This window comes from Bubalus bubalis, chromosome 18, assembly GCF_019923935.1.
Source record: "Bubalus bubalis isolate 160015118507 breed Murrah chromosome 18, NDDB_SH_1, whole genome shotgun sequence".
Classification (NCBI taxonomy): Eukaryota; Metazoa; Chordata; class Mammalia; order Artiodactyla; family Bovidae; genus Bubalus; species Bubalus bubalis.
In genome coordinates, this window is record NC_059174.1 from 65,134,270 (window position 1) to 65,157,249 (window position 22,980).

The following is a 22,980-nucleotide window of genomic DNA, read 5'->3' on the forward strand; positions in this document are numbered from 1 at the left end:
ACCGGCCCCTCAGCCCAGGCCTGGGTGTGGGCGGCCCGGCCGATCGACCAGCCTCCACCGGAGCCCCTCCGGCCGGCGCGGGGAGCGGGAGCGGGTCTCCCGGGAAGAGAAGTGGGAATCAGGCCAGGCCTGGCTGCGAGGCCAGGGGGGAGCCGGGCTGCAGATTCACCTGGTCCCGGCCTGTGGACTCCGTCCCCCGCAGCCACGACTCCGGGCGCTGGGCCTCCTGGGCCCCGTGTCTCCGGGGAGGCAGTGACCCCCCACCCCCCGCCCCGGAGCCCAGTGGGCTGTTTGGTTCGCTCCTGAGACGGTGCTGCGTACGCGGGTTTCAAACCCTGTGAGCGCTCAGAGCTGGGCCTCTTTGCATCTGTTTTGGCATCCGCTGGGGATGTACCGATGAGGGGGTCCTCCGCCCACAAAATTTGTCTTGATATTTGGTGAGGGGACTGCTGGTGCATTGATGAGGAACGCAACCCACTGCGTGGGCACTAGGGCGTGCCCCCCTCCCCTGGCGGCGTGTCCCACCTGCCTGAGTCCTTGAAGGGGCCGAGTCTTTTCTGTGGCCTGGACACCTCTGCACTGCCCTGAGACTTTCCCCCCAAGTATTGAAAGTGTACTCTGGCCTCAGACATGTCACAGTGGTGTTTCCTCTCCTTTCATCCCCTAAATCTCATGCCTGCCCTTTCATCACATCTAGACTGGAGTATGCTCTTACCCGTTTTTAGTTTATATAACTTATAACCCAACCCCCTGCACTATTTATTACACTAAGCTACCCTTTCTCCTTGGAAATTTTCATCCTAGTAATTTCTTTTCTTCATTCTGTCTTCCTGACTCCCCGCACCGCCCCCACCCCCACCCCGCGACCTCAGGGTTTGCACACTTTATTGTCACAAAGGAGGCCCTACAGAGCAGGGCCAATGCATGTGATCTAAAGATGTCACTGTGGAGAAAAACCAAGATCGTGATGGCAGAAGAGGTCACTGAAGGACACAATCCAGGGGAGGCCAGCCAGCCAGGAACACAGCAGGCACGGTGAGCAAAGGCCAAGGTGGCCAGGGCACACAGTGGCCAGGTCATGGGGCGAGAGAGGCCAGTGCCCATCCCTTCTGCTTCTTGTAGCTCTCCAGGTGTGCAGGGGCCCAGCCTCGTGGGAGGAGGAGGCACAGGAAGCCAAGTGAGCCCAGTGAGGACACCCCATGGGCTGGAGCTGCTCCCTGGAAGCGTGGAGTGGACCTGGGCACACGGCGCTGGGAGCTGCCGGCCTGGCCTCCCAAGCCTCTCAGCAGCAGCAGGGACACAGGCGCACGGAGGGGACTGCAGGATGCAGGCAGCTGGAGCCCAAGGTTGTGAGGTCAGAATCCCCCTCACCTATTAACCACAAAGGCCTCCTTGTTTTTTTGTCTCCTGTGCACCACACGCTTGGACTAATGTGTGGCACACAGTGGTGACCGTAGTGTGCGTGTGTGCTAAGTCACTTCAGTCGTGTCTGATTCTTTGAAAATTCGTGGATTGTGTAGCACACCAGTCTCCTCTGTCCATGGGATTCTCCAGACAAGAATACTGCAGTGGGTTGCCCTGCCCTCCTACAGGGGATCTTCATGACATGACCCAGGGATCGAACCTATGTCTCTTACGTCTCCTTTGTTGTCAGGTGGGTGCTTTACCTCTAGTGCCACCTGGGAAGCCAGGTGATTCTAATAGATGTGTTCAAATGCAACAAATGCATTCTCTAATGTTCAAACTGCCATTTTAGCTGGTTTTAAGTTGGCTTTTTTTTTTTCCTGTTGTGGAAGTTAGTAAGTTTTAAGGGGGGACTTCCCAGTCGTCCATTGGCTAAGACTTCATGCTCCCAATGCAGAGGGTCAGGGTTTGATACCTGGTCAGGGAACTGAGATCCCATATACTGCAACTAAAGATCCTGCACGCCACAGCGAAGATTGAAGATTCCCCCTGTGCTGCAATTGACACCTGGTGCAGCTCAAGAAAGTTAAGTCCCCAGGCCACTTAAAAGCATAAGTGTTTTCTTCCCGAATCCCCTTCCTCCCCATTTAAGTACTTTGCTGGAGTTAAGCTCTGTCTTATTTCTGTATCCTTCCCAAATTGTTGTGATGTACATGGGATTATTTCTTAATTTCGTTGTCAAAATTCCAACTTTCCCAAACAAGTGACTTACTTCAATAGAGTCCATAAGCAGTTTCATTCTTAGGTGGGATTCTCATTATAAAGAAGTCCACCTTATTACTACGGTGACCTTCAAAGTCTTGCCAAAATCAGCACTCAACTCTCTTTCCCTTGGTGTTTCACTTAGTATGTCTGGCAAAAATTTACAAGTTTTGACTTTTTACTGTGATAATGTTGTGCAGGGACATCATCCAAGTCTTAATTCACATTGTAATTACAGTGATTATTTATAGCGAAGTAACTTGTAGGTACTTTTTAATACCACACAAAAATGATACCAGGTTTTTTCTCTGCCTACTCCTTTAAAGAGCTAGTAATATTGAATTGGCACAAAAATTTGTTTAGGTTTTGCTATGAAGATGTTATGCAGAAAACTGACTGAACTCTTTGGCCAACTCACTATGTGCTGTAGGTCCCGGCCACGGGTAGCAGTGATGGATGCTCTCGGCTGGGACGCCCCGGGCACTCACTGAAAGACCCTGTAACTTCACTGAGTCCTACTGCCCTTCCCCCTGCACCGCAGTCCTTGTGGTTCTTACTATAACCGTAGGAAGAACTTCAACAAAATCTGATCAGAAACTTGAGGAACAAGACATTACTGAGACTGTGGAGGGTGTCCTGGGGGCATGCCACAGTGAGGTGGTGAAGGGAAAGGAAGGGAACACAGACTCGAAGCTCTGCCTTTATTAGTTTCCAAGAGTGGTGGTCTCTAGCGTTTCATGGTTTTCACTTGTCCTGAGTAGGTTTACAGAGCTCAAGGGTGTATTAGGGTGCAGGAGGAAGGAAGGAAGGAAGGGTTTCTTACACTGGGGCACATACAAGTACTTGAATGTTTTCCAGGCTATGCTGAGTGGGGGATAGTAAAATGGATAAATCATCAGCAACTTCCAGAACACCTAGCTTACAAGCATGGGGCCTGGGTGCAGTCGGTATGTTTAAACAGCTTCAGAGAGACCAAATGAACCACATCTAGAATGTGGTCAATTCTACTGGAATGATGGATGAAACTTATGCAACACAGAAGCTTTTAAAGACGTATTTTGCAAGCAGCTTGGGATACCTCAGTACTGTATTTTGTGTATAAGTTACTTGGAGCAATGAAGATTCTTGATCTTAGAGTGGTCCTGAAATGTTAGGTGTTACAATCCACTATTATAGTGGGCCTAGTGGAGCTAGAGGAAGGCAGAGTGAAAGCTTCAGAAAGCTGAAGCTCCCGTCACCCATTCCTTTCCAGCGGTTATACCATAAGGCTTTATTTGTAACAGCCAAAACTGGGAACAAGCCAATGTGCAATTAGGTGGGTAAACAAACTGGGGTACATCTATAGAGGAATACTCAGCTGTGAAATGAAGTGACTTACATAAGCAACACTGTGAACTGCACAGGGAAGAAAGCACAATACCAATTAAAAAGTAAACAGTTTAATGATTCCAACCATAGAAAATTTTATAAAACAAGCTAATTTACTGTGAAAGAGTAAAATCAACAGCGACTATAAAGGACAGAAGGGAGAGTTTTTAAAAGGGTACAAGTGAGTTTCCTGGTAGCCTAGAGGCTAGAAGCCTGGGCTTCACTGCCACGGCCCCAGATCAGCCTCTGGCTGAGTTGAGATATCCCAGAAGCTATGCAGTGTGGCTAAAAAAAAAATGAAAGGGAACAAGTAAACTATAGATATGTTTTTTAATAGTTTTATGGGTATACAAGTAAACAGTATCATATTGTACAATTTTAATCAATTATATTTCAATAAAACTTTGTAGAAATTTGTTTTATGTAGAAATTTTCCTAGTTTTTTTTTTTTTTTTTTTCCTCCATAACCAGAGCTTTAGAAACCTGCCTTTCCCTGGCAGGCCCTCCATCAGGGAAAAAAATATACTGGTAAAGACTGTTTTTGAGTCAGCAGGAAACTGGTCGCAAAAGCTATATCCCTGGGCTCCAGCTTCATCCCCGTCTGCCATGGTCTGTGCAGCGTGATGCTTAGGGTGAAACGTCCAGAGGTTATGAGAATAAGCAAAGCTTGACTCGCTCTGACAATGACCCCAACTAGAGGAAGCTTGCGTGACGGGAGTGTGCACACCCTCCAGCGCCGGCCGCTGGGACGTGTGTGGAGGAGGCTTCACAACAGGCACACCCTCCACTGCCACAGCCCCTCCAGGGCATACAACCACACCCAGCATTCCTGTGAAGCTTCTGGCTTCACCCTTGAAATCGTTCAGTAACACCAGAAAACCCAACGCGAGACCTGAAGGCACATGACTTTTGCAGTACCTGGAGCTTCTTCACAACAGTGCTCAGCATTATGTGTAATACTGGGGGAAAGGGAACTGATTTCTATGCTTCTCACAGAAGCACCAGAGGTGCTTCTTATAGGTGACCGCTGGGTCCACCAAATTCCTTGGATCCAAGCCATAAATTAGGGCCCTTTACTAAAAGCCTTCTCTCTTTCCCAGGAGACGTTTGGCAGCTACGCAAGCTGGCCCTCTGGGGAGATGGCAAGCCTACTGCTGTGTGTTACCCACACGTTGCTAAAACTGGATTAAGCCCTAATTTGTCAGAGGGGAAGAAATATGAAGTACCCCTGAAAGTTATTCATACTGTTCTGTAGAGAATGGGACAGAGGTGAGACGTCTCCCTTCCCTGATCAAACTGCCAGGACTGATACAAAGTGTTGGAACCTGGAAACTACTGGCTGGTAGGGGTGAGACTTCTGCTATAGAAACCAAAAGGGATGTAACTGAGGAAACAGAGCCAGCAGTGAAATACGAAGAAAGGCTCCTAAAGCTTCCCACCAACCTACAAACTCAAAGGCAATGTTGCTGCTGTGTATGTTCAGCTGTATAATGCTCAACTTCTAGGAGATGGCCCCTTCACAAAGAAACCCATGTTCCCTGTTGGGCTTAGACCTTTAAGATGGTTTCCCCAAATCTGCTGCATAATTTTCTAGTTGAATATAGACACTGGCTGTGACTGGTGTTCTCACAATCACTGGATTCGTGAGGTTATCTGGTGTGCAGTTTTCTGTGTTGAATGATGTGGGAGCTTTGACTAAAAGATTTCCCACATTCCCCACATTCATAAGGCTTTTCTCCTGTGTGAACTCTCCGGTGCTGAATGAGATTGGACTTTTGGCTGAAGGACTTCTCACATTCATCACACTTGTACGGTCTGGCTCCAGTGTGAATTCTCTGGTGTTGATTGAGGGTGGAGCTGTGGCTAAAGGATTTCCCACATTCCCCACACTCATAAGGCCTCTCTCCAGTGTGAATGCGCAGGTGCTGCACAAGTTTGCATTTGTAACTGAAAGATTTTCCACATTCAGTGCATTTATAAGGCCTTGCCCCACTGTGGATCTTCTGGTGTTGAATGAGATTGGAGCTTTGGCTAAAGGAATTCCCGCACTCACCACACTTATAAGGCCTGGCTCCAGTGTGAACTCTCTGGTGTTTAATGAGAGTAGAGCTGTAGCTGAAGGATTTCCCACACTCACCACACTCGTAAGGCCTCACTTTACTGTGAATCTGGAGGTGCTGCACAAGTCTTAATTTGTAGCTAAAGGCTTTCCCACATTCATTGCACTTATAAGGCCGTGCTGCAGTGTGACTTCTGTGGTGTTGAATGAGTCTGTAGCTTTGGCTAAAGGACTTCCCACATTCGCTGCACTCGTAAGGCCTTGCTCCTGTGTTATCAGGTCTCTGGCAATTGATGAGGAGGGAACTTTGGTTAAAAGGTTTCTCACAGTCATCACAGTCCTGGTAGTTTTTTCTAGTGAGAATCTGCTGATTCTGGAAAAGCGTGTATTCACAGCTAAACAGCTTCTCATACTCACTGCACTTGTGCTGACCTTCTCCCCCGGGAACGGGCTCTGCGCACTGAAGGCTGCTCTGCGGCTTCGTCCCTTTGAGTGTGGCCTGATGCTGCAGGAGGTTCAGCATAGCCAGGAAATCCCTGCCCACTTCCTCACAGGTGACGGGCTTTGCTGATATGTGAAATCTGTAACTTCTCACGCATGCCTTGTCTGTGTCCCTTCTGGATGGCTTCTCATTGCTGGGCTCTGGGTGGAGGCCAGGGCCGAACCTTGGTTGCTTCTCACACTCCTCACCGGGCTGTGAGTTTTGCTCAGGATGCAGGCCTTGGTGCTCAGGCAGCTGGAGACCGTCTCTCCTGGCCCTGACACACCCCTCACAGGGCTGAGTCTTCTCAACGGATGGGTATGGAACTACAGTCTTGCCCTGTGATGTTTGTTCTACAGGAACACTCTCCACAGAAAATGCCACTGCCTCCTCCATTCCATACCAACAACCTGAAAGCACAGATGTGCGGGTGAGAGCCTGTCATCTGTGGTGGAGGCGGCAGCCTCTGCACAATTCTGTGTGAGACTCAGCACAGCCCATTGGATTGTTCTCAATATGAGGTTGATGTACAGTATTGAGGCTCTGAAAGTCTTAAGAATTGGAAAGGCCTCATAAGATAAAGAATGTAAAGGGGAGAGGTGCAGAAAAGAAAGAAACATCCAGTTCAAGTTCTCTGCCAACACCCTTCATGAGAGCCTTGGCTGAGTGGCATTTCAGTGCTATGTGAGCTTTATGAACAGTGGCCTGGGCAGTGGTTGGATTTTTTAGCAGCACAATTAGAGGTGGCAGGCTCATGAAGAGGTAGCTTAGCCCAGCCCTGTTGACCCTAATGCCTACTAGCCAGGCAATTGGGGAAAGGAGGCAGAACCTGTGTCTGAAGTGAGCAGAGTTGAGTACAAGGTACTGGGATAGGTGTGAGGGTCTTACCCAGTGAGGTCACAAGCGCAAAGTTCTCCAGCATCACATCGTGGTACAGGCATCTCTGATTCTCATCCAAGAGACCCCACTCCTCCCAGGAGAAGTACACAACCACATCTTCAAAGGTCACACTTTCCTGCCATGATGGGGGAAAGATGAAATCACAAACTCTCCCAAAGACCACAACCCATCACTGACACATCTACCCATGCCCACCCTCTCTCCAACTCGGGAGATGAAACCAGACCACTGTCTGCAAATGGCCCCACTGATCACTGGGGCCAGAAGTCATCAAGAGGAGGCACACAGAGAAAAAGACACGCTACAGCTGTCAGGCAATGTCCCTAACTTGTGGACAAATCACGTATGTCTCACACTGGGGCCCTGAGACTTACTCCTTCTGCAAATGTACATCCTTCTTAATATGGTACATCCCTCACATCTCTAGACACCACAGCCACATGTCCCAGGCCACCATCTGACCACCCCACAGCTTAAGTGCCTCTTTGGCATCCCTATAAATTATGGTAGTTCAATCATCTCCTACTTTACCCCAGGGGGGAGGATGGGATCATGTCCTATGGTTATAGAGATGACCAAACACAGGAGACCTAATGTTGGTCAGATAAGATCAACAGCAATTTATTAATCATCTACTCAGTCTGGGAGATGAGGAAACCACACACTCACAGAGCCAGAGTGGAGCTACATGAATGGAAAGAGTGAACAATGATCCTCCAGGGGCATGCAGGGAACTGAAACCACCTGAGAAGGGATGAGCAGAAAGTCCATTTAATCCCTGTGAGAAAGAAGACTGCTGGGTTAGGAGACCTTATGTGTAGGAGCAGAGTGAGAAGAACCAGCACTCAGGCCATTTGAAGTCCTCATGGTTTCACAACATAACACTTAAACAACACTGGCTTTAATCTTTAATTTTAGGCTTACACCACAACCTGGCAAAAAACATCCAGAGTATACTTTGCCAATTCAAACAGGATTCAAATACTCCCAGGGACTTCTCATGACTTCCTGAGCTGCAGCAGCCCCAGACCTTTCTCTGGAGACCTCATTACTTAGGGGCAGGTCCTTGCCTCAGACACTGCATTCAGAACCTGTCTGCTCTCAGACACACGTGGCCCTCTCCACTTCTGGGCTGCACTCTCAGCCATCACAACTTTCTTCTGTTCACCCAAGCCACACGCAAAGCTCAGCCCCATGCAGTGGACCACGCCAGGCCTTGTGACTCTTACAAAGGACCATGTTTGCCCAGGACCTGGTGCCACCGATATCACTCTCTTCAGGTCCCATGAGTCACTGCATCCAGTCCTCAGCTGTAAAAGGCAAGTGGGCCAATAGATATCATCTAGGTGCAAGGCCTCGCTGGGGGTGCCTAACCCCTGCCAGCCAGGCCCCATCCCTGGGGAACCAGAGGGTACCTCCCAGGAACAATCACATGGGCTCAACCTGTACTCGTCAGTCCAGTGCTGAGGATGTGGAATCATCAGCTCCCACTACTTCTCCACGTGCACATCGCTCATCTGCAGGCACAGGTGTCCCAATTGTCTCTCTGACTCATCACACAGCTTAAGAGGCCCTGATAAAGAGAACCCCCTACTGCTACAGCCCTGTGCAAGACCCAACCACCTCAAAGTGAAGTCACTCAGTCGTGTCTGACTCTTTGTGACCCCACAGACTGTAGCCTACCAGGCTTCTCCGTCCATGGGATTTTCCAGACAAGAATACTGGAGTGGGTTGCCATTTCCTTCTCCAGGGGATCTCCCCGACTCAGGGATCGAACCCAGGTCTCCCTCATTGTAGGCAGATGCTTTTACCGTCTGAGCCAGGGAAGTCCAACCATCTGAGGCAGCCTAAAATCCAGGCCCCCCTTGTCTGCCTCTGATCTGTGCTTCAGTCTCAGGCACCCAGAACCATGTGTGGATCTTAAAATATACCATAGCCCTCTTCCCAATTTGTTTGCACTTGCCCCTTTGGGGTTCCCTGGTGGCTCAATGGTAAAGAACCTGCCTGCCAATGCAGGAGACATGGGTTTGATCCCTGGTCTGGTAAGATCCCCTGGAGAAGGGAATGGCTACCAACTATAAATATTGCCTGGGAAATCCCAAGGATAAAGGAACCTTGTGGTCTACAGTGGATGGGGTTGCAATGAGTCAGACACAACCAAGCATGCATGCATTGATGTACCCTACTATCAGAGCCCTTCTCTTTTCTACTACCATTATTGAAACATTTGCAGTCTCAATCTTTGGCTTATTAAGGATTAAAATTCACTGGTACTTTCCATGTGAGTTCCCATAGTCTTCCCATACCGGAGTCCTAACTTCCTCTTATTACAAAGACACTAGTAGTGTGTGCTAATAACCTCACTTTAACTTAATTACCTCTTTAAAAATCCTACCTCCAGATACAGTCCCATTCTGAGGTCCTGGGGGTTAACACTTCAACTTAAAAACTTCTGGGGATGTAATTCTGCTCATTACATGGACACAAATGTTCCCATTCACCTCTAAACTCATCTAGCAGTGTGAGTGAAATACATCAGGCTCCGTGAAAGGTCACCACAAAGTTCTTGTGAGTCAAGAAAATGTTGAACAAGAGCAGCTCCAGTCTCAGGGTCCCTTTGCCCCAATTATTCCTGGGCCTCTGCATTCACCACAGTCCACTCTTCTCTTGGGAGTCTTGGCCACTTGTTAGACTGCCCCTTCCTCCCACAAATGCCATCTCCTCCAACCAGGTGCCCCAGAAAGAGATGCAGAATTAACACTCAACCTGTTCTTTCTGACCTGAGAGTAACATTACCAAGGATGAGAATTCGCTTTCCTACATGTGACGCTGAGCTCCTCCCACCCAGTGGTCACCACCTATGTGGCTCTAATGCTGAACTGTCTCAGATTTCTACATGTTAGAGCCTCCAACTCACTGGATGCCGCCATTCTATATTTCCTGAAAACCATCAGGCTCCTAAACACGGCCCCAAACAAAACTCCCACTATCCTCGCTGGACATTGTTCCCTCTCCCTCCACTGACTGCTCCAGCCCTGTGAATGGAGACCCCCATGTTCAGCCGTAAAGACAAAAACCTTAGGAGTCATCTGTGAAGAGACCTTACAAATAAATAGCTGAGAAAAGAAGCAAAAGACAAAGGAGAAAAGAAATATTTACCCTACTGAATGCAGAACTCCAGAGAAACAGCAAGGAGAGATAAGAAAACCTTCAATGAAACAGAGGAAAACAACAGAATGGGGAAGACTAGAGAGAACTCTTCAACAAAATTAGATATACCAAGGGAACAATTCCTGCAAAGATGGGCACAATAAAGGACAGAAAACGCTATGGATCAAACAGAAGCAGAAGAGACTAAGACATGGCAAGAATACACAGAAGAACTATATAAGAAAGATCTTAATGACCCAGATAACCACGATGGTGTGATCATTCACCTAGAGCCAGACATCCTGGAATACAAAGTCAAGTGGACCTTTGAGAGAAGCATCACTACAAACAAAGCTAGTGGGGGTGATGGCATTCCAGCTGGGCTGTTTCAAATCCTAAAAATGATGCTGTGAGAGTGCTGCACTCAATATCCCAGCAAATTTGTTTGGAAAACTCAGCAGTGGCCACAGGACTGGAAAAGGTCAGTTTTCATTCCAATACCAAAGAAAGGTACTGCCAAAGAACATTTGAATACTGTACAATTTGCACTCACTGCAGTATGTGAACTGAGAGCTTCCAGATGTACAAGTTGGATTTAGAAAAGGCAGGGGAACCAGAGATCAAATTGCCAACATCTGTTGGATCATAAAAATAGCAAGGGAATTAAAAAAAAAAAAAATCTACTTCTGCTTCATGGACTATGCTAATGCCTTTGTGTGGATCACAACAAACTGGAAAATTCTTCAAGAGATGGGAATACCAGACCACCTTACCTGCCTCCTGAGAAATCTGTATTCAGGTCAAGAAGCAACAGCTTGAACCAGACATGGAACAACAGACTGATTCAAAACTGGGAAAGGGGGACTTCCCTGGTAGTCCAGAGGTTAAGAATCTGCCTTGCAATGCAAAGGATGCAGGTTTGACCCCTGGTCAGGGAACTAAGATCCCATATGCTGACATGCCTTGGAGTAACTAAGCCTGAGCCGATTCACTACAACAGCAAAGACCAGATGCAGCCAAATGTAATTAAAAAACAACAACAAAACTGGGGAAGGAGTCAAGGCTGTATATTGTCACCCTGCTTATTTAACTTATATACAGAATACATCATGTGAAGTGCTGGGCTGGATTAAGCACAACCTGGAATCAAGCTTGCCAGGAGAAATATCAATAACCTCAGATATGCAGATGATACCACCCTGATGGCAAAAAGCAAAGAGGAACTGAAGAGCCTCTTGATGAAAGTGAAAGAGGAGAGTGAAAAAGCTGGCTTAAAACTCAACATTCAAGAAACAAAGATCATAGCATCTGGTCCCATCACTTTATGGCAAATAGATCAGAAAACAATGGAAAGAGAGATTTTGTTTTCTTAGGCTTCAAATCAATGCAGACAGTGACTGCAGGCATGAAATCAAAAGATGCTTGCTTCCTCCTTGGAAGAAGAGCTATGAAAAACTATGAAAAACCTAGGCAGTATATGTAAAAGGAGAGACATCAGTTTGCCAACAGACAGAGCTAAAGCTATGGTTTTTCCAGTAGTCATTTGAGAACTGGACCATAAAGAAGGCCGAGTGCCAAAGAATTGATGCTTTCAAACTTTGGTGTTGGAGAAGACTCAAGAGTCCCTTGGACTGCAAGGAGATCAAACCAGTCCATCCCTGGTTTGAAGAAACCAGGAAATCAGCCCTGAATATTCAATGGAAGGACTGATGCTGAAGCTGAAGCTCCAACACTTTGGCCTCTTCTGTGAAGAGTCAACTCATTAGAAAAGACCCCGAGGCTGGGAAAGGCAACAGAAGAGGGTGACAGAGAAGAGATGGTTGGACAGCATCACCGACTCCATGGACATGAGTTTGAGCAAGCTCCAGGAGACAGTGAAGGACAGGGAGACACCGTGTGCTGCAGTCATGGGGTTGCAAAGAGTCAGACATGATTCAGCAAGTGAAGAAAGATCCAACAACTTCACCTCCACAATTGTGTCTTACACACATCCCACCTGAACTAGTGTGGCAGCCTCCTCTCACCCTCCCACCTAAAATGGAACATGCTGGGCAGGGTAAGGAAAGGTCACCTCCAAAGATTTTATGGTCAAAATCTCCCCTTATTCCTACCACCTCCAAAATCAACACCCATATTCCAGGTCTGAGTCCTACCTCCCTGCTCTGTTCTCATCAGAAGACTGACATTTCCCTGAATACTGCCAGGCTGGCTTCACCTTCAAGCATCTTGGACATACTGGTAGGTATGCCCGTGACCACTTCAGTTTACTGATCTCTGGAATTAGGAACACTTCTATATAGTAACCTCCAGCCTTGTCCTGATGTTTCTCCAGGGCCCTGACACCACATGGATAGGGCTGCAGTCAGTGAGCCCTGGGAACCCTCCCCTTACTGTGAAGATTCCAAAAGTGCTTCAGCTGTTGTGGGAACAACAAGGTAGACGAAGTGGAGGCAGGCAACAGGGTGGAGCTTCATGGGCTCTGCTCTACTCACTCTGGAGCAGAGAGCCCTCCAGCTGCCTAAACCCTGGGAGTTTCAGTCCTCAGCCACAGGACTCAGTCTCCCTGTACTTCACTGTTATCAACCCTCTTAAGCTTGTTTTTCATCTAAAGAACCTGCTGGGAAACTTCATGTTTCTCCTTTGTTGAAATTCTCCAATAGTCCCCAGGGATTTCAGAATGAAGAAATAACCCCTGAGCCTGCCAATCCAGGTGCCATTTAATTTTAATTCACTGTTCCCTAAAGAAACAGGTTTCCTGAATGCTCCCAGCTCAGTCCAACCTCCAAGCCGCTATACTTGCGGCACCCTCTCCCACACGCCATCACTGTCTGTCAGACACAGGGCCTGACCTATGACCACCTCAACATCCTGGATCCCAGGGCTGCAGGTATGTGAGCAGGTGCCCCCCACTCTGGGCTTTAGTGTCTGCTGGAGTGAGGGCCCAGAGGACGAGGGTTACCTGATGCGGGTCCCTCAATTTCGCTGCCGCCATCGGACTCCGAGGTGGAGCAGCCTAGTGCTTCAGATCTGTCTCTGTGAAGCAGGCGCAATGATTTTTCTTGCTCACGTCTCCTTCTCAGTCTGGGTCACCTTGGAACAGACCCAGTGCTCTGGAACCACTGAGTAGGAAACAGATCGCCACTAGGAGGATGCTGGAAGTCCTGTCCCAACACGATGGTACACACAGAAATGCCCCTCTCCTGGACCTTCATTGGTTCCACGCTGATGTGCCTTTGTTGGCTCGGGGTCCTCTGGGCACTGTGGTTCTCACAGCAGTGAATAAAACACTGAATTAAATAAATAAAACAGTGATTTAAGCAGTGAATTAAAACTCCTCTGCCTGCATGTATAGACTCTGCCCGTAGTGCAAGAGATACAGAAGATGTGAGCTCGATCCCTAGGTTGGGAAGATCTCCTGGAGAACGAAATGGCTTTCTTGCCTGGGAAATCCCACAGACAGAGAAGCTTGGTGGGCTACAGTCCATGAGGTCACAAATGAGTCAGACATGACTTAGTGACTAAACAACAACAGTATTTTAGCTACTAACTGAATTTATTTTTTTAATTACTTTTTAGTTTTGCTCGTGTAGGTCTTTGTTGTTGTGTATGGGCTTTCCCTAGTTGCAGAGAGTGGGGACTACTCTCTAGTTGCTCTGCACGGGTTTCTCATTGCAGTGGCTTCTCGTGTTGCTGTGCATGGGCTTAGGGCTCTAACAGCGTGTGGGATCCTCCTGAAGCACAGACTGAACTTACATCCCATGCACTGGCAGGTGGATTCTTACCCACTGTGCCACCAGGGAAGTTCTGTCTGCCTTTTTAATAAGTGGTAATGCTGTCTCAGTGATTCAACCTCGCTTCAAAAAACAAGAAGAAATATCTCAAAACTGCCAAACCTTACACCTAAAGTGACTAGAGAAAGAACAGTCCCCCTCAAGTTAGTACAAAAAAAAATTTTAGGGGCTTCCCAGGTGGCTCAGTGGTAAAGAATCTGCCTGCCAATTCAAAAGACACGGGAAGACCCCACATGCTACAGAGCAACAAAGCCTGTGTTCCACAACTCCTGAGCCTGTATGCTCAGGAGCCTGCAAGCCACAACTACTGAGCCCACGTGCTGCAACTACTGAAGCCTGCATGCCTAGAGCTCACGCTGCACAACAGAAGAAACCACAGCAATGAGAAGCCCACACACTGCAACTAGAGAGTAGCCCCTGCTTGCCACAACTATAGAAAAAGTTCATGCAGCAACAAAGACCCAGTACAGCCAAAGATTTTTTAAAATTAAAAAAAGAAATCATAAAGACCAAGGCAGAAATGTGTGAAATAGCAACGAAGAAAACAACAGCAAAGATCAATAAAACTAAAAGTTGATTGTCTGAGAAGATAAACAAAATTGATAAACCTTTAGCCAGATTTACCAAAAAAATAAAAGAGGTGGTGGGGGGAGCGGACTCAAATCAATAAAATTTGACATGAAAAAAGAGAAATTAAAACTGACACTGTAGGAATACAAAGGATCATAAAAACTACTGCAAGCAACTCTATGAGGATAAAATGGACAGCATGAAGAAATGGATGAATTCTTGGAAAGGTATAACTTTCCAAGATTGAACCAGAAAGAATTAGAGAGTATGAACAGATCAAACCACATGTAATTCAATATAAGGTAAAATTAAAAATCTTCCAACAAACAAAGTCCAGGATCGGGTGGCTTCACAGGTAAATTCTATCAAACTCTTAACAAAAACTGCAGAGAGGGGAATATGCCCAAACTTGGCCTATGAAAGTCATCACTCTGATACCAAAACCAGAAAAGAATGCCACATATAAAAAATTATAGACCAATGTCATTGATGAACATAAATGCAAAAATCTTCAACAAAATATGAGCAAACAGAACCCAACAACACATTAAAAGGATCATACAGCTTGACTGAGTGGGATTTATCCCAGGGATGCAAGGAAAAACTGGGATGCAATTGAAAAATATACACACATCAATCAATGTATACACTATATTAATAAATTAAAAATCAGATGATCATCTCAGTAGATGCAGAAAAAGATTCTAACAAAATTCAACACCCAGTCATGGTTTAAAAGAAACCCTTTCCAGAAAATAGGCACAAAAGGAATCTACCTCAACATAATAAAGGCTGTATAAAGCAAACCCACAGCAAACATCATTTTCAATGGTGAAAAGCTGAAAGCACTTCTGCTAAGAGTAGGAACAAGATAATGATGTCCACTCTCACCACTACTACTCAGCATAGACTTGGAAGTCCTAGACACACACTCAAAAAAAGAAAAATAAAAGAAATACTAATTGGAAAAGAGGAAGTAAAAGTGTCATTGTTTACAAACGATGTACTAGACACAGAAAATCCTACAGATGAAACCAGAAAACTACTAGAGCTAATCAACAAATCTTAAAGTTGCAGGATACAAAATTAATGCGCAGAAAGCTCTTGCATTCCTATGCACTAACAACAAAAGAGCAGAAAGAAAAATTAAGGAAATAACCTCATTTACCATAGGAAGAAAAAGAATAAAATACCTAGAAATAAACATACCTAAGGAGATAAAAGACCTATACTCAGAAATCTATAAAATACTGATGAAAGAAATCAAAGATGACACAAAGAGATGGAGAGATACATCAAGTTCTTGGAATGAGAAGAGTCAATATTGTGAAAATTACTAAAGTACACAAAGCAATCCACAGATTCAATGCAATCCCTATCACATGACCTCCAGCATTTTTCACAAAATTAGTACCAAAAAATTTACCATTTGTATGGAAAGCAAAAAGACTCCCAAGAGCTACAGCAAACTACAAAGAAAAATGGAGCTGTAAGAATCAGGCTCCCCGCCCTCAGACTGTATTACGAAGCTATAGTAACCAAGACACTATGGCACTGGAACAAAAAGAAATACAGATCAATGGTACATGACAGAAAGCCCAGTGATAAACCCACACATCTGTGGGTCATCTAGTCTATGGGGCAAGAACATATACCGGAGAAAAGAAGTCTCTTCTATAAGTAGGGCCGGGAAAACTGGACAGAATGAAATTAAACCACTACCTTTTAAAAAAAAAAACAAGAAAAACACTACCTAACACGATACTCAAAAATAAATTTAAAATGGATTAAAGACCTAAAATGTAATACTAGCTTCTAAAAGACTCTTAGAGGAAAACTTAGGGAAAACACTCTTTGACATAAATCACAGCAAGACCTTTTTTGAAGCACCTCACACAGTAATGAAAATAAAAATAAAAATAAATAAATGGGACCTAATTAAATTTACAAGCTTTTCCACAGTAAAGGAAACCACAAACAAGATATCCCTCAGAACGGGATAAAATACTTGCAAACAAAGCAGCAAAGGACTAGTCTCCAAAATACACAAATAGGGACTTCCCTGATGGGCCAGTGGTTAAGAATCTGCCTTGCAATGGAGGGGACGTGGGTTCAATCCTCAGTCGGGGAACTAAGACCCCACATGCTGCAGAGCAACTAAGCCCAGTGCCACAACCACTAAGCCCACGTGCCACAACAAAAGATCAGCATGATGCAATGAAGAGTCCATGTGCTGCAACTAGGACCCCACATGAAGAAATAAAAAGTTAAAACAAACCGAAATATATATGCAGCTCATGCAGCTCAATATCAAAAGTCAAACAAATGGGCAGAACTAAATAGACATTTCTTGAAAGAAGACATACAGATGGCCAAGAGGCACATGGAAAAATCCTCCACATCACTAATTATTAGTGAAATGAAAATCAAAACTACAATGAGGTATCACCTCACATCAATCACAAAGGCCTCCATCAAGAAATCCTCAAACAGTAAGTGCTGGAGAGAATGTGAAGAAAAGGGAGCCCTCCTGCACTGTTAGTGGGAGTGCAAATTGATACAGTCACAATGGAGAACAGTATGGAGGTTCCTTGAAAAACTAAAAATAGAACTACCATTATGACCAAGCAATCCTGGGCATATGCTCTGAAAAAAACCTTAATTCAAAAAGATATATATGTGTGTGTGTGTGTGTGTGTATATATATATATAAAGATATATACATATATATGTGTGTGTGTGTGTATATATATATATAAAGATATATACATATATATGTGTGTGTGTGTAAGATAACGTTCATTGAAGCACTATTTACAATATTCAGGACATGGAAACAACCTATAGATGTCCATCAACAGATGAATGGATAAAGGTGTTATGTGTATTGGAGAAGGAAAATACGCACACAATAGAGTACTCAGCCATAAAAAGGAACAAAACTGGGTCACCTGTAGAGATGTAGGTGGACCTACAGTCTGCTGAGTGAAGTCAGAAAAGGAAAGACAATCATCATAAGCATGTGGAATCTAGAAAAATGGTACAGGTGAACCTACTGCTGCTGCTGCTAAGTCGCTTCAGTCATATCCAACTCTGTGCGACCCCATAGACAGCAGCCCACCAGGCTCCCCCGTCCCTGGGATTCTCCAGGCAAGAACACTGGAGTGGGTTGCCATTTCCTTCTCCAATGCATGAAAGTGAAAAGTGAAAGTGAAGTCACTCAGTCGTGTCCGATTCTTAGCGACCCCATGGACTGCAGCCCACCAGGCTCCTCCATCCATGGGATTTTCCAGGCAAGTGTACTGGAGTGGGGTGGCATTGCCTTCTCCTACTGCCAGGGCACAAATAAGAGATGCAGACACAGAGAATGGACAAATGGACATGAGGGGAGGGGAAGGGGAGAGAGCGGATGAATTGGGAGATTACATTTGACATAAATACACTACATGTATAAAACAGAGAGCTACTGGAAACCTGTGACACACCACAGAGAGCTCAGCTCGGTGCTCCATGATGACCGGGGGGTGGGGGGATGTATGTATTCGTATGGCGGATTCACTTTGTTGTACAGCAGAAACTATCATGACACTGTAAAGCAATCACCCTCCAATTACCAAAAAAAGATGGTGCAGTAGATTCAGGGCTCTTTCCTTAATGATTAGAAAACTGGGGTTATTAAAAAAAATTCAAAGCGGCATTGGATTTCAACCATCAAACTCCCCAAATCTGAAAAAGTCGTACGTTATTTAACTTCAGAGCAACATCTCTGAATAATTATTTACAAAACAGTTTTTGCTAGGGAACTGTTGACCAAATCCACCCGCCTTGGCCAGGCGCGCTTGCCTGAGTTGTCTCACAAGAGAAAGTCTCAAAAAAGAACATGTACTGCAGGACAAAACTAACCCGAAAACTAACTGGGAGACTAAGGGAAGGGCAAAAGAGGGAGGAGATGACCAACCCTCCAAAGACCTTCTCACTGGAACCCATCTCAGCTGAGAGATGCTCGCGTCACCAGGAAGGCCCCCGAGTCAGGCTATGGGCCAGGTGAGGTGACTGGCAGGAGCCACACCAGAAGGTAACCCCATCACCAGAACACCTGAGACTGTGAGCCACGTGGCAGAGCAGTCCCCCTGGGTTTCCTTGCCCTCCTGCTCTCAGTCAGGACGCCCCTTCCCAATAAAGTCTCCTGCTCATGTGTCTCCTCAGACAATTCATTTCTGAGTGTCAGACAAGAGCCCACTCTTAGGCCATGGAAAGGGTCTCCCTTCCTGCAACAGATTCTTGTGTAGCCTACAACTACTGAATGGCTTCAACTGTTATTCAATAGCGAATGTAAAATTCCCAACAGATTAACTGGAATAGTTCACGAGATTATAAACATAAAAGGAAAGTTTATTAAATACATGACTGAATATCGTAGGGGGAACTTTCTGAGCCCACATCTTTGGAAAAAGATGTTCTCCCTACCCAGAAGACAAAGCAGAACATAGACACAACGGCACTGCTAATCAGCACAAAGTGACAAAATGTTCAGAAACATAAAGACACAAGAAAGGTTTTCATCTGCCAGTGGCCTGGATTTACAACCAGTCATCCAAAGGACAAAGATAGAAGTGAATAAGTAAAAAAAAGCCAAACATACTTACCAGGATCAGGATGGTACATGTGGCTCTGACTTCATAGGCAGGTCCAGAAGGAAGTCTACTGCTGAGAATGTATTGGACTTACTGCTTGTACCTGTAAAGAACAAAGACAATGGAGGCATTAGCCCAGACGACAAGGTCCAAACACACTACATCAATATCACAGACACTGACAATACTTCCTCTCAGTCTATCTGGAAAGTCCCAGGAAGATATACATACATACCCACACCCCATATTTCTGTTTTTGCTCCTCACCACGCTAACAGGAATGTCAATCTATACCAGGAGTTTCAGGATCCAGTCTAGGAAACAGGAGAAGTCAGAGTACTCAGTGGATGGAGCTAAGACTTTGATCCCAAAGAGGTGTGCATACAAAGCTTAATGGCCTAGAAACTACTCAGGAGGCAAGTCATGCTGGGAGAAAGTCCCATATTCTTTCTATGTAAATAGAAAATGTGTTTACATCCAGCTTCCTTCAATCCAAAAGCTGCCATCACATGATCCCTTTAGAGAAAGGACCAACTTGTTAGCAAAGACCAAGTGATCCAAAGACGTCTCATCTCATGCCCAAATTGGAATTACAAAGTTATAAAGAGTGAGGAATTTCCAAGGATCCCAACCCAGTCTGAGTGAAGATAATAGCCAAATTAATGTTAGTACAAACTACTCCATCAATTTAGAAAGTATGTTAGAGACTGCTTTTATTTGAATCAGAGGAATCCGGTGACAAAGATAGTGGGTAATTCTAATACCAGAAAATTAACTTGGTCACATAACAAATCACTTTAATTTAATAATAAGAGCAATCTTTTGTAATAACAAAGCTATTTGGTATAGACTGTTTCATAGTAACAAAGAATAATCAACCTGGTATCTATCACTGAGAGACTAAATAAATCATGCTGCATCCTCATAATAAGCATTAGGTAGTTGTGGACAAGATCAATAAATTTTCTCTACTGCTGAGCCTTCAGATCATAATTTACATTCCAGAAAAAGAATGCCATATTCAGAATATCTTAAGATAGATATCTTAATAAGAATATCTAATACATATTCTTACTTACTCTTACAAGTAAGAATATCATATTCAGAATATCAACAGTAAAAATATGTACATTCTTACTATATATTTAAGAATATCATATAGCAATACTACAAAGACCATTTATTAGTAAAGAGGAGAAGTGAGCACCAGGATTTAAGGCAGAAAAGGATAGGCTAATTCTACCACCCACCAAAAAAATATGTCCTTTTCATCATAGGGGACTGGAATACAAAAGTAGGAAGTCAAGGGATACATGGAGTAACAGACAAGTTTGGCCTTGGAGTATAAAATGAAGCAGGGCAAAGGCTAACAGAGTTTTGCCAAGAGAACGCACTGGTCATCGCGAACACCCTCTTCCAACAACACAAGATAAGATTCTACACAGGGACATCACCAGATGGTCAATACCAAAATCAGATTGATTATATTCTTTGCAGGAGAAGATGGAGAAACTCTATACAGTCGGCAAAAACAAGACCGGGAGCTGACTGTGGCTCAGATCATGAACTCCTTATTGCCAAATTCAGACTTAAATCGAAGACAGTAGGGAAAACCACTAGACCATTCACGTATGACCTAAATAAAATCCCTTACGATTATACAGTGGAAGTGACAAATAGATTCAAGGGATTAGATCTGATAGATGGAGTACCTGAAGAACTATGGACGGAGGTTCGTGACACTGTATAGGAGGCAGTGATCAAGACCATCTCCAAGAAAAAGAAATGCAAAAAGGCAAAATGGTTGTCTGACGAGGCCTTACAAATAGCTGAGAAAAGAAGAGAAGCAAAAGGCAAAGGAGGAGAGGAAAGATATATGCAACTGAATGCAGAGTTCCAAAGAATAGCAAGGGAAGATAAGAAAGCCTTCCTCAGCGATCAATGCAAAGCAACAGAGGAAAACAACAGAATGGGAGAGACTAGAGATCTCTCAAGAAAATTAGAGATACCAAGGGAACATTTCAGCAAAGATGGGCACAATAAAGGACAGAAATGGTATGGACCTAACAGAAGCAGAAGATATTAAGAGGTGGCAAGAAAACACAGAAGAATTGGACAGAAAAGATCTTCATGACCCAGATAATCATGATGGTGTGATCACTCACCTAGAGCCAGACATCCTGGAATGCAAAGTCAAGTGGGCCTGAGGCAGCATCAGTATGAACAAAGCTAGTAGAGCTGATAGAATTCCAGTTGAGCTATTTCAAATCCTAAAAGATGATACTGTGAAAGTGCCGTATTCAATATGCCAGCAAATTTAGAAAATTCAGCAGCGGCCACAGGACTGGAAAAGGTCAGTTTTCATGCCAATCCCAAAGAAAGTTAATGCCATAGAATGTTCAAACTACTGCACAATTGCACTTAGCTCACACGCTAGCAAAGTAATGCTCAAAATTCTCCAAGCCAGGCTTCAACGGTACATGAAATGAGAACTTCCTGATGTTCAAGCTGGATTTAGAAAAGGTAGAGGAACCAAAGATCAAATTGCCAACATCTGTTGGATCACAGAAAAAACAAAAGAGTTCCAGAAAAACATCCACCTCTGCTTTATCGACTACGCCAAACCCTCTGACCATGTTGTACAAATGCAGTCTGGTTGATAATCACGACTCCCCTGATTACAAAGCTGCTAACCCCTGGGAAAAGATAAACACCAGTCTTTGGTTATACAAGAAGACCTAGACAAAAAGAACCATTTTTCTGAATTGGTTCCATTGCTGCTTTGTCTCTGAAATCAGTATCTTGCAAGTAAGGCACTGCCTTTTACAGTTCTTGTAAGGCCCATTACATACAGCACTCTATGGAAAAATTATCAGTGCTACGATGGATGAGAATTCTGATCAAGAAATCACCACAGAAGTCAGGAAGGATTATACTACTTAAGATGCTCTTGTTATAGAAAAAGCTGTGAAAGCTATAAAGTCTGAAACAATAAATTCCTACTGGAGAAAAATATGTCCAGATGACTTCATAGGATTTAAAACAAAGGCAGTCAAGAAAATCATGAAAGAAACTGTATGTATGGTGGCCGGGGGAGGGGAGCAGGTGGGAAGGTGCAGGGTTTCACGATATGGATCTTGGAGAAATTCAAGAGCTAACTGACCCCATACCAGAGGAATGAACAGAAGACAACTTGATGGAGATGCGTGCTTCTGACCCCGTGCTAGAGGAAGGTGACGTCGATGCTCCAGTGCCAGAAAACAAATTGACCTTAGACAATCCAGCGAAGGGTTCTGATTATTCAAGACTGCTTTTGACTTCTTTTATAAGATGGAGACTTATATGATATGGGCACTGAAACTAGAGCAAACACAAACAGTGGAAGAAGAATTGGTACCATACAGAAACATTTTTTGAGAAATGAAAAAATTTAAAAAGTCAGAAGCTGGCTGATCCACGTTCATGTATGGCAGAAATGAACACAATATTGTAAAGCAATTATCCTCTAATTACAAATAAATTTAAAAAAGAAAATGAAATGAAGAAAACAGAATAAGCCCTTTGGTCATAATACCTGCTACAAAAAAGGGCAATTCAGACATTTTCAATGTTAGGAGTTGCCATGTCTTTATAAATAGTTCCCATTCTTGAACTGGAATGGTCCGCAACAAAAACTAGCAACCACAACATAAGCAAAGTAACTATTTAAATAGGATATCATGATAAAATGTTTTCTGAATAAATGATCACATGAAGGAATACATCTCTGTTAGCCAATGCAGCCATAAATTAAAATGTTAATGAGGTAAAACTGGTCATGATGACAATAAAACAATATCAAACTAAAAAGTTCTAATTAAG

General features: G+C 44.6%; 1 protein-coding gene across 1 annotated transcript in view; it reads right to left on the bottom strand.

The window, feature by feature from the left end:
- Positions 1–3,850: 3,850 nt before the first annotated feature.
- The window catches only part of LOC102413305 (zinc finger protein 501), a 33,252-nt gene continuing 14,122 nt past the window's right edge, over positions 3,851–22,980 (bottom strand). The window contains exons 2-5 of the mRNA XM_025270390.3: positions 19,132–19,222; positions 13,084–13,411; positions 6,963–7,089; positions 3,851–6,484 (exon numbers count right to left, since the gene is read on the bottom strand). Of these exons, the coding sequence (XP_025126175.2) occupies positions 5,184–6,484; positions 6,963–7,089; positions 13,084–13,116 (1,461 nt within the window). The 5' untranslated portion in view covers positions 13,117–13,411; positions 19,132–19,222 and the 3' untranslated portion in view covers positions 3,851–5,183. The remainder of the gene's footprint in view (positions 6,485–6,962; positions 7,090–13,083; positions 13,412–19,131; positions 19,223–22,980) is intronic.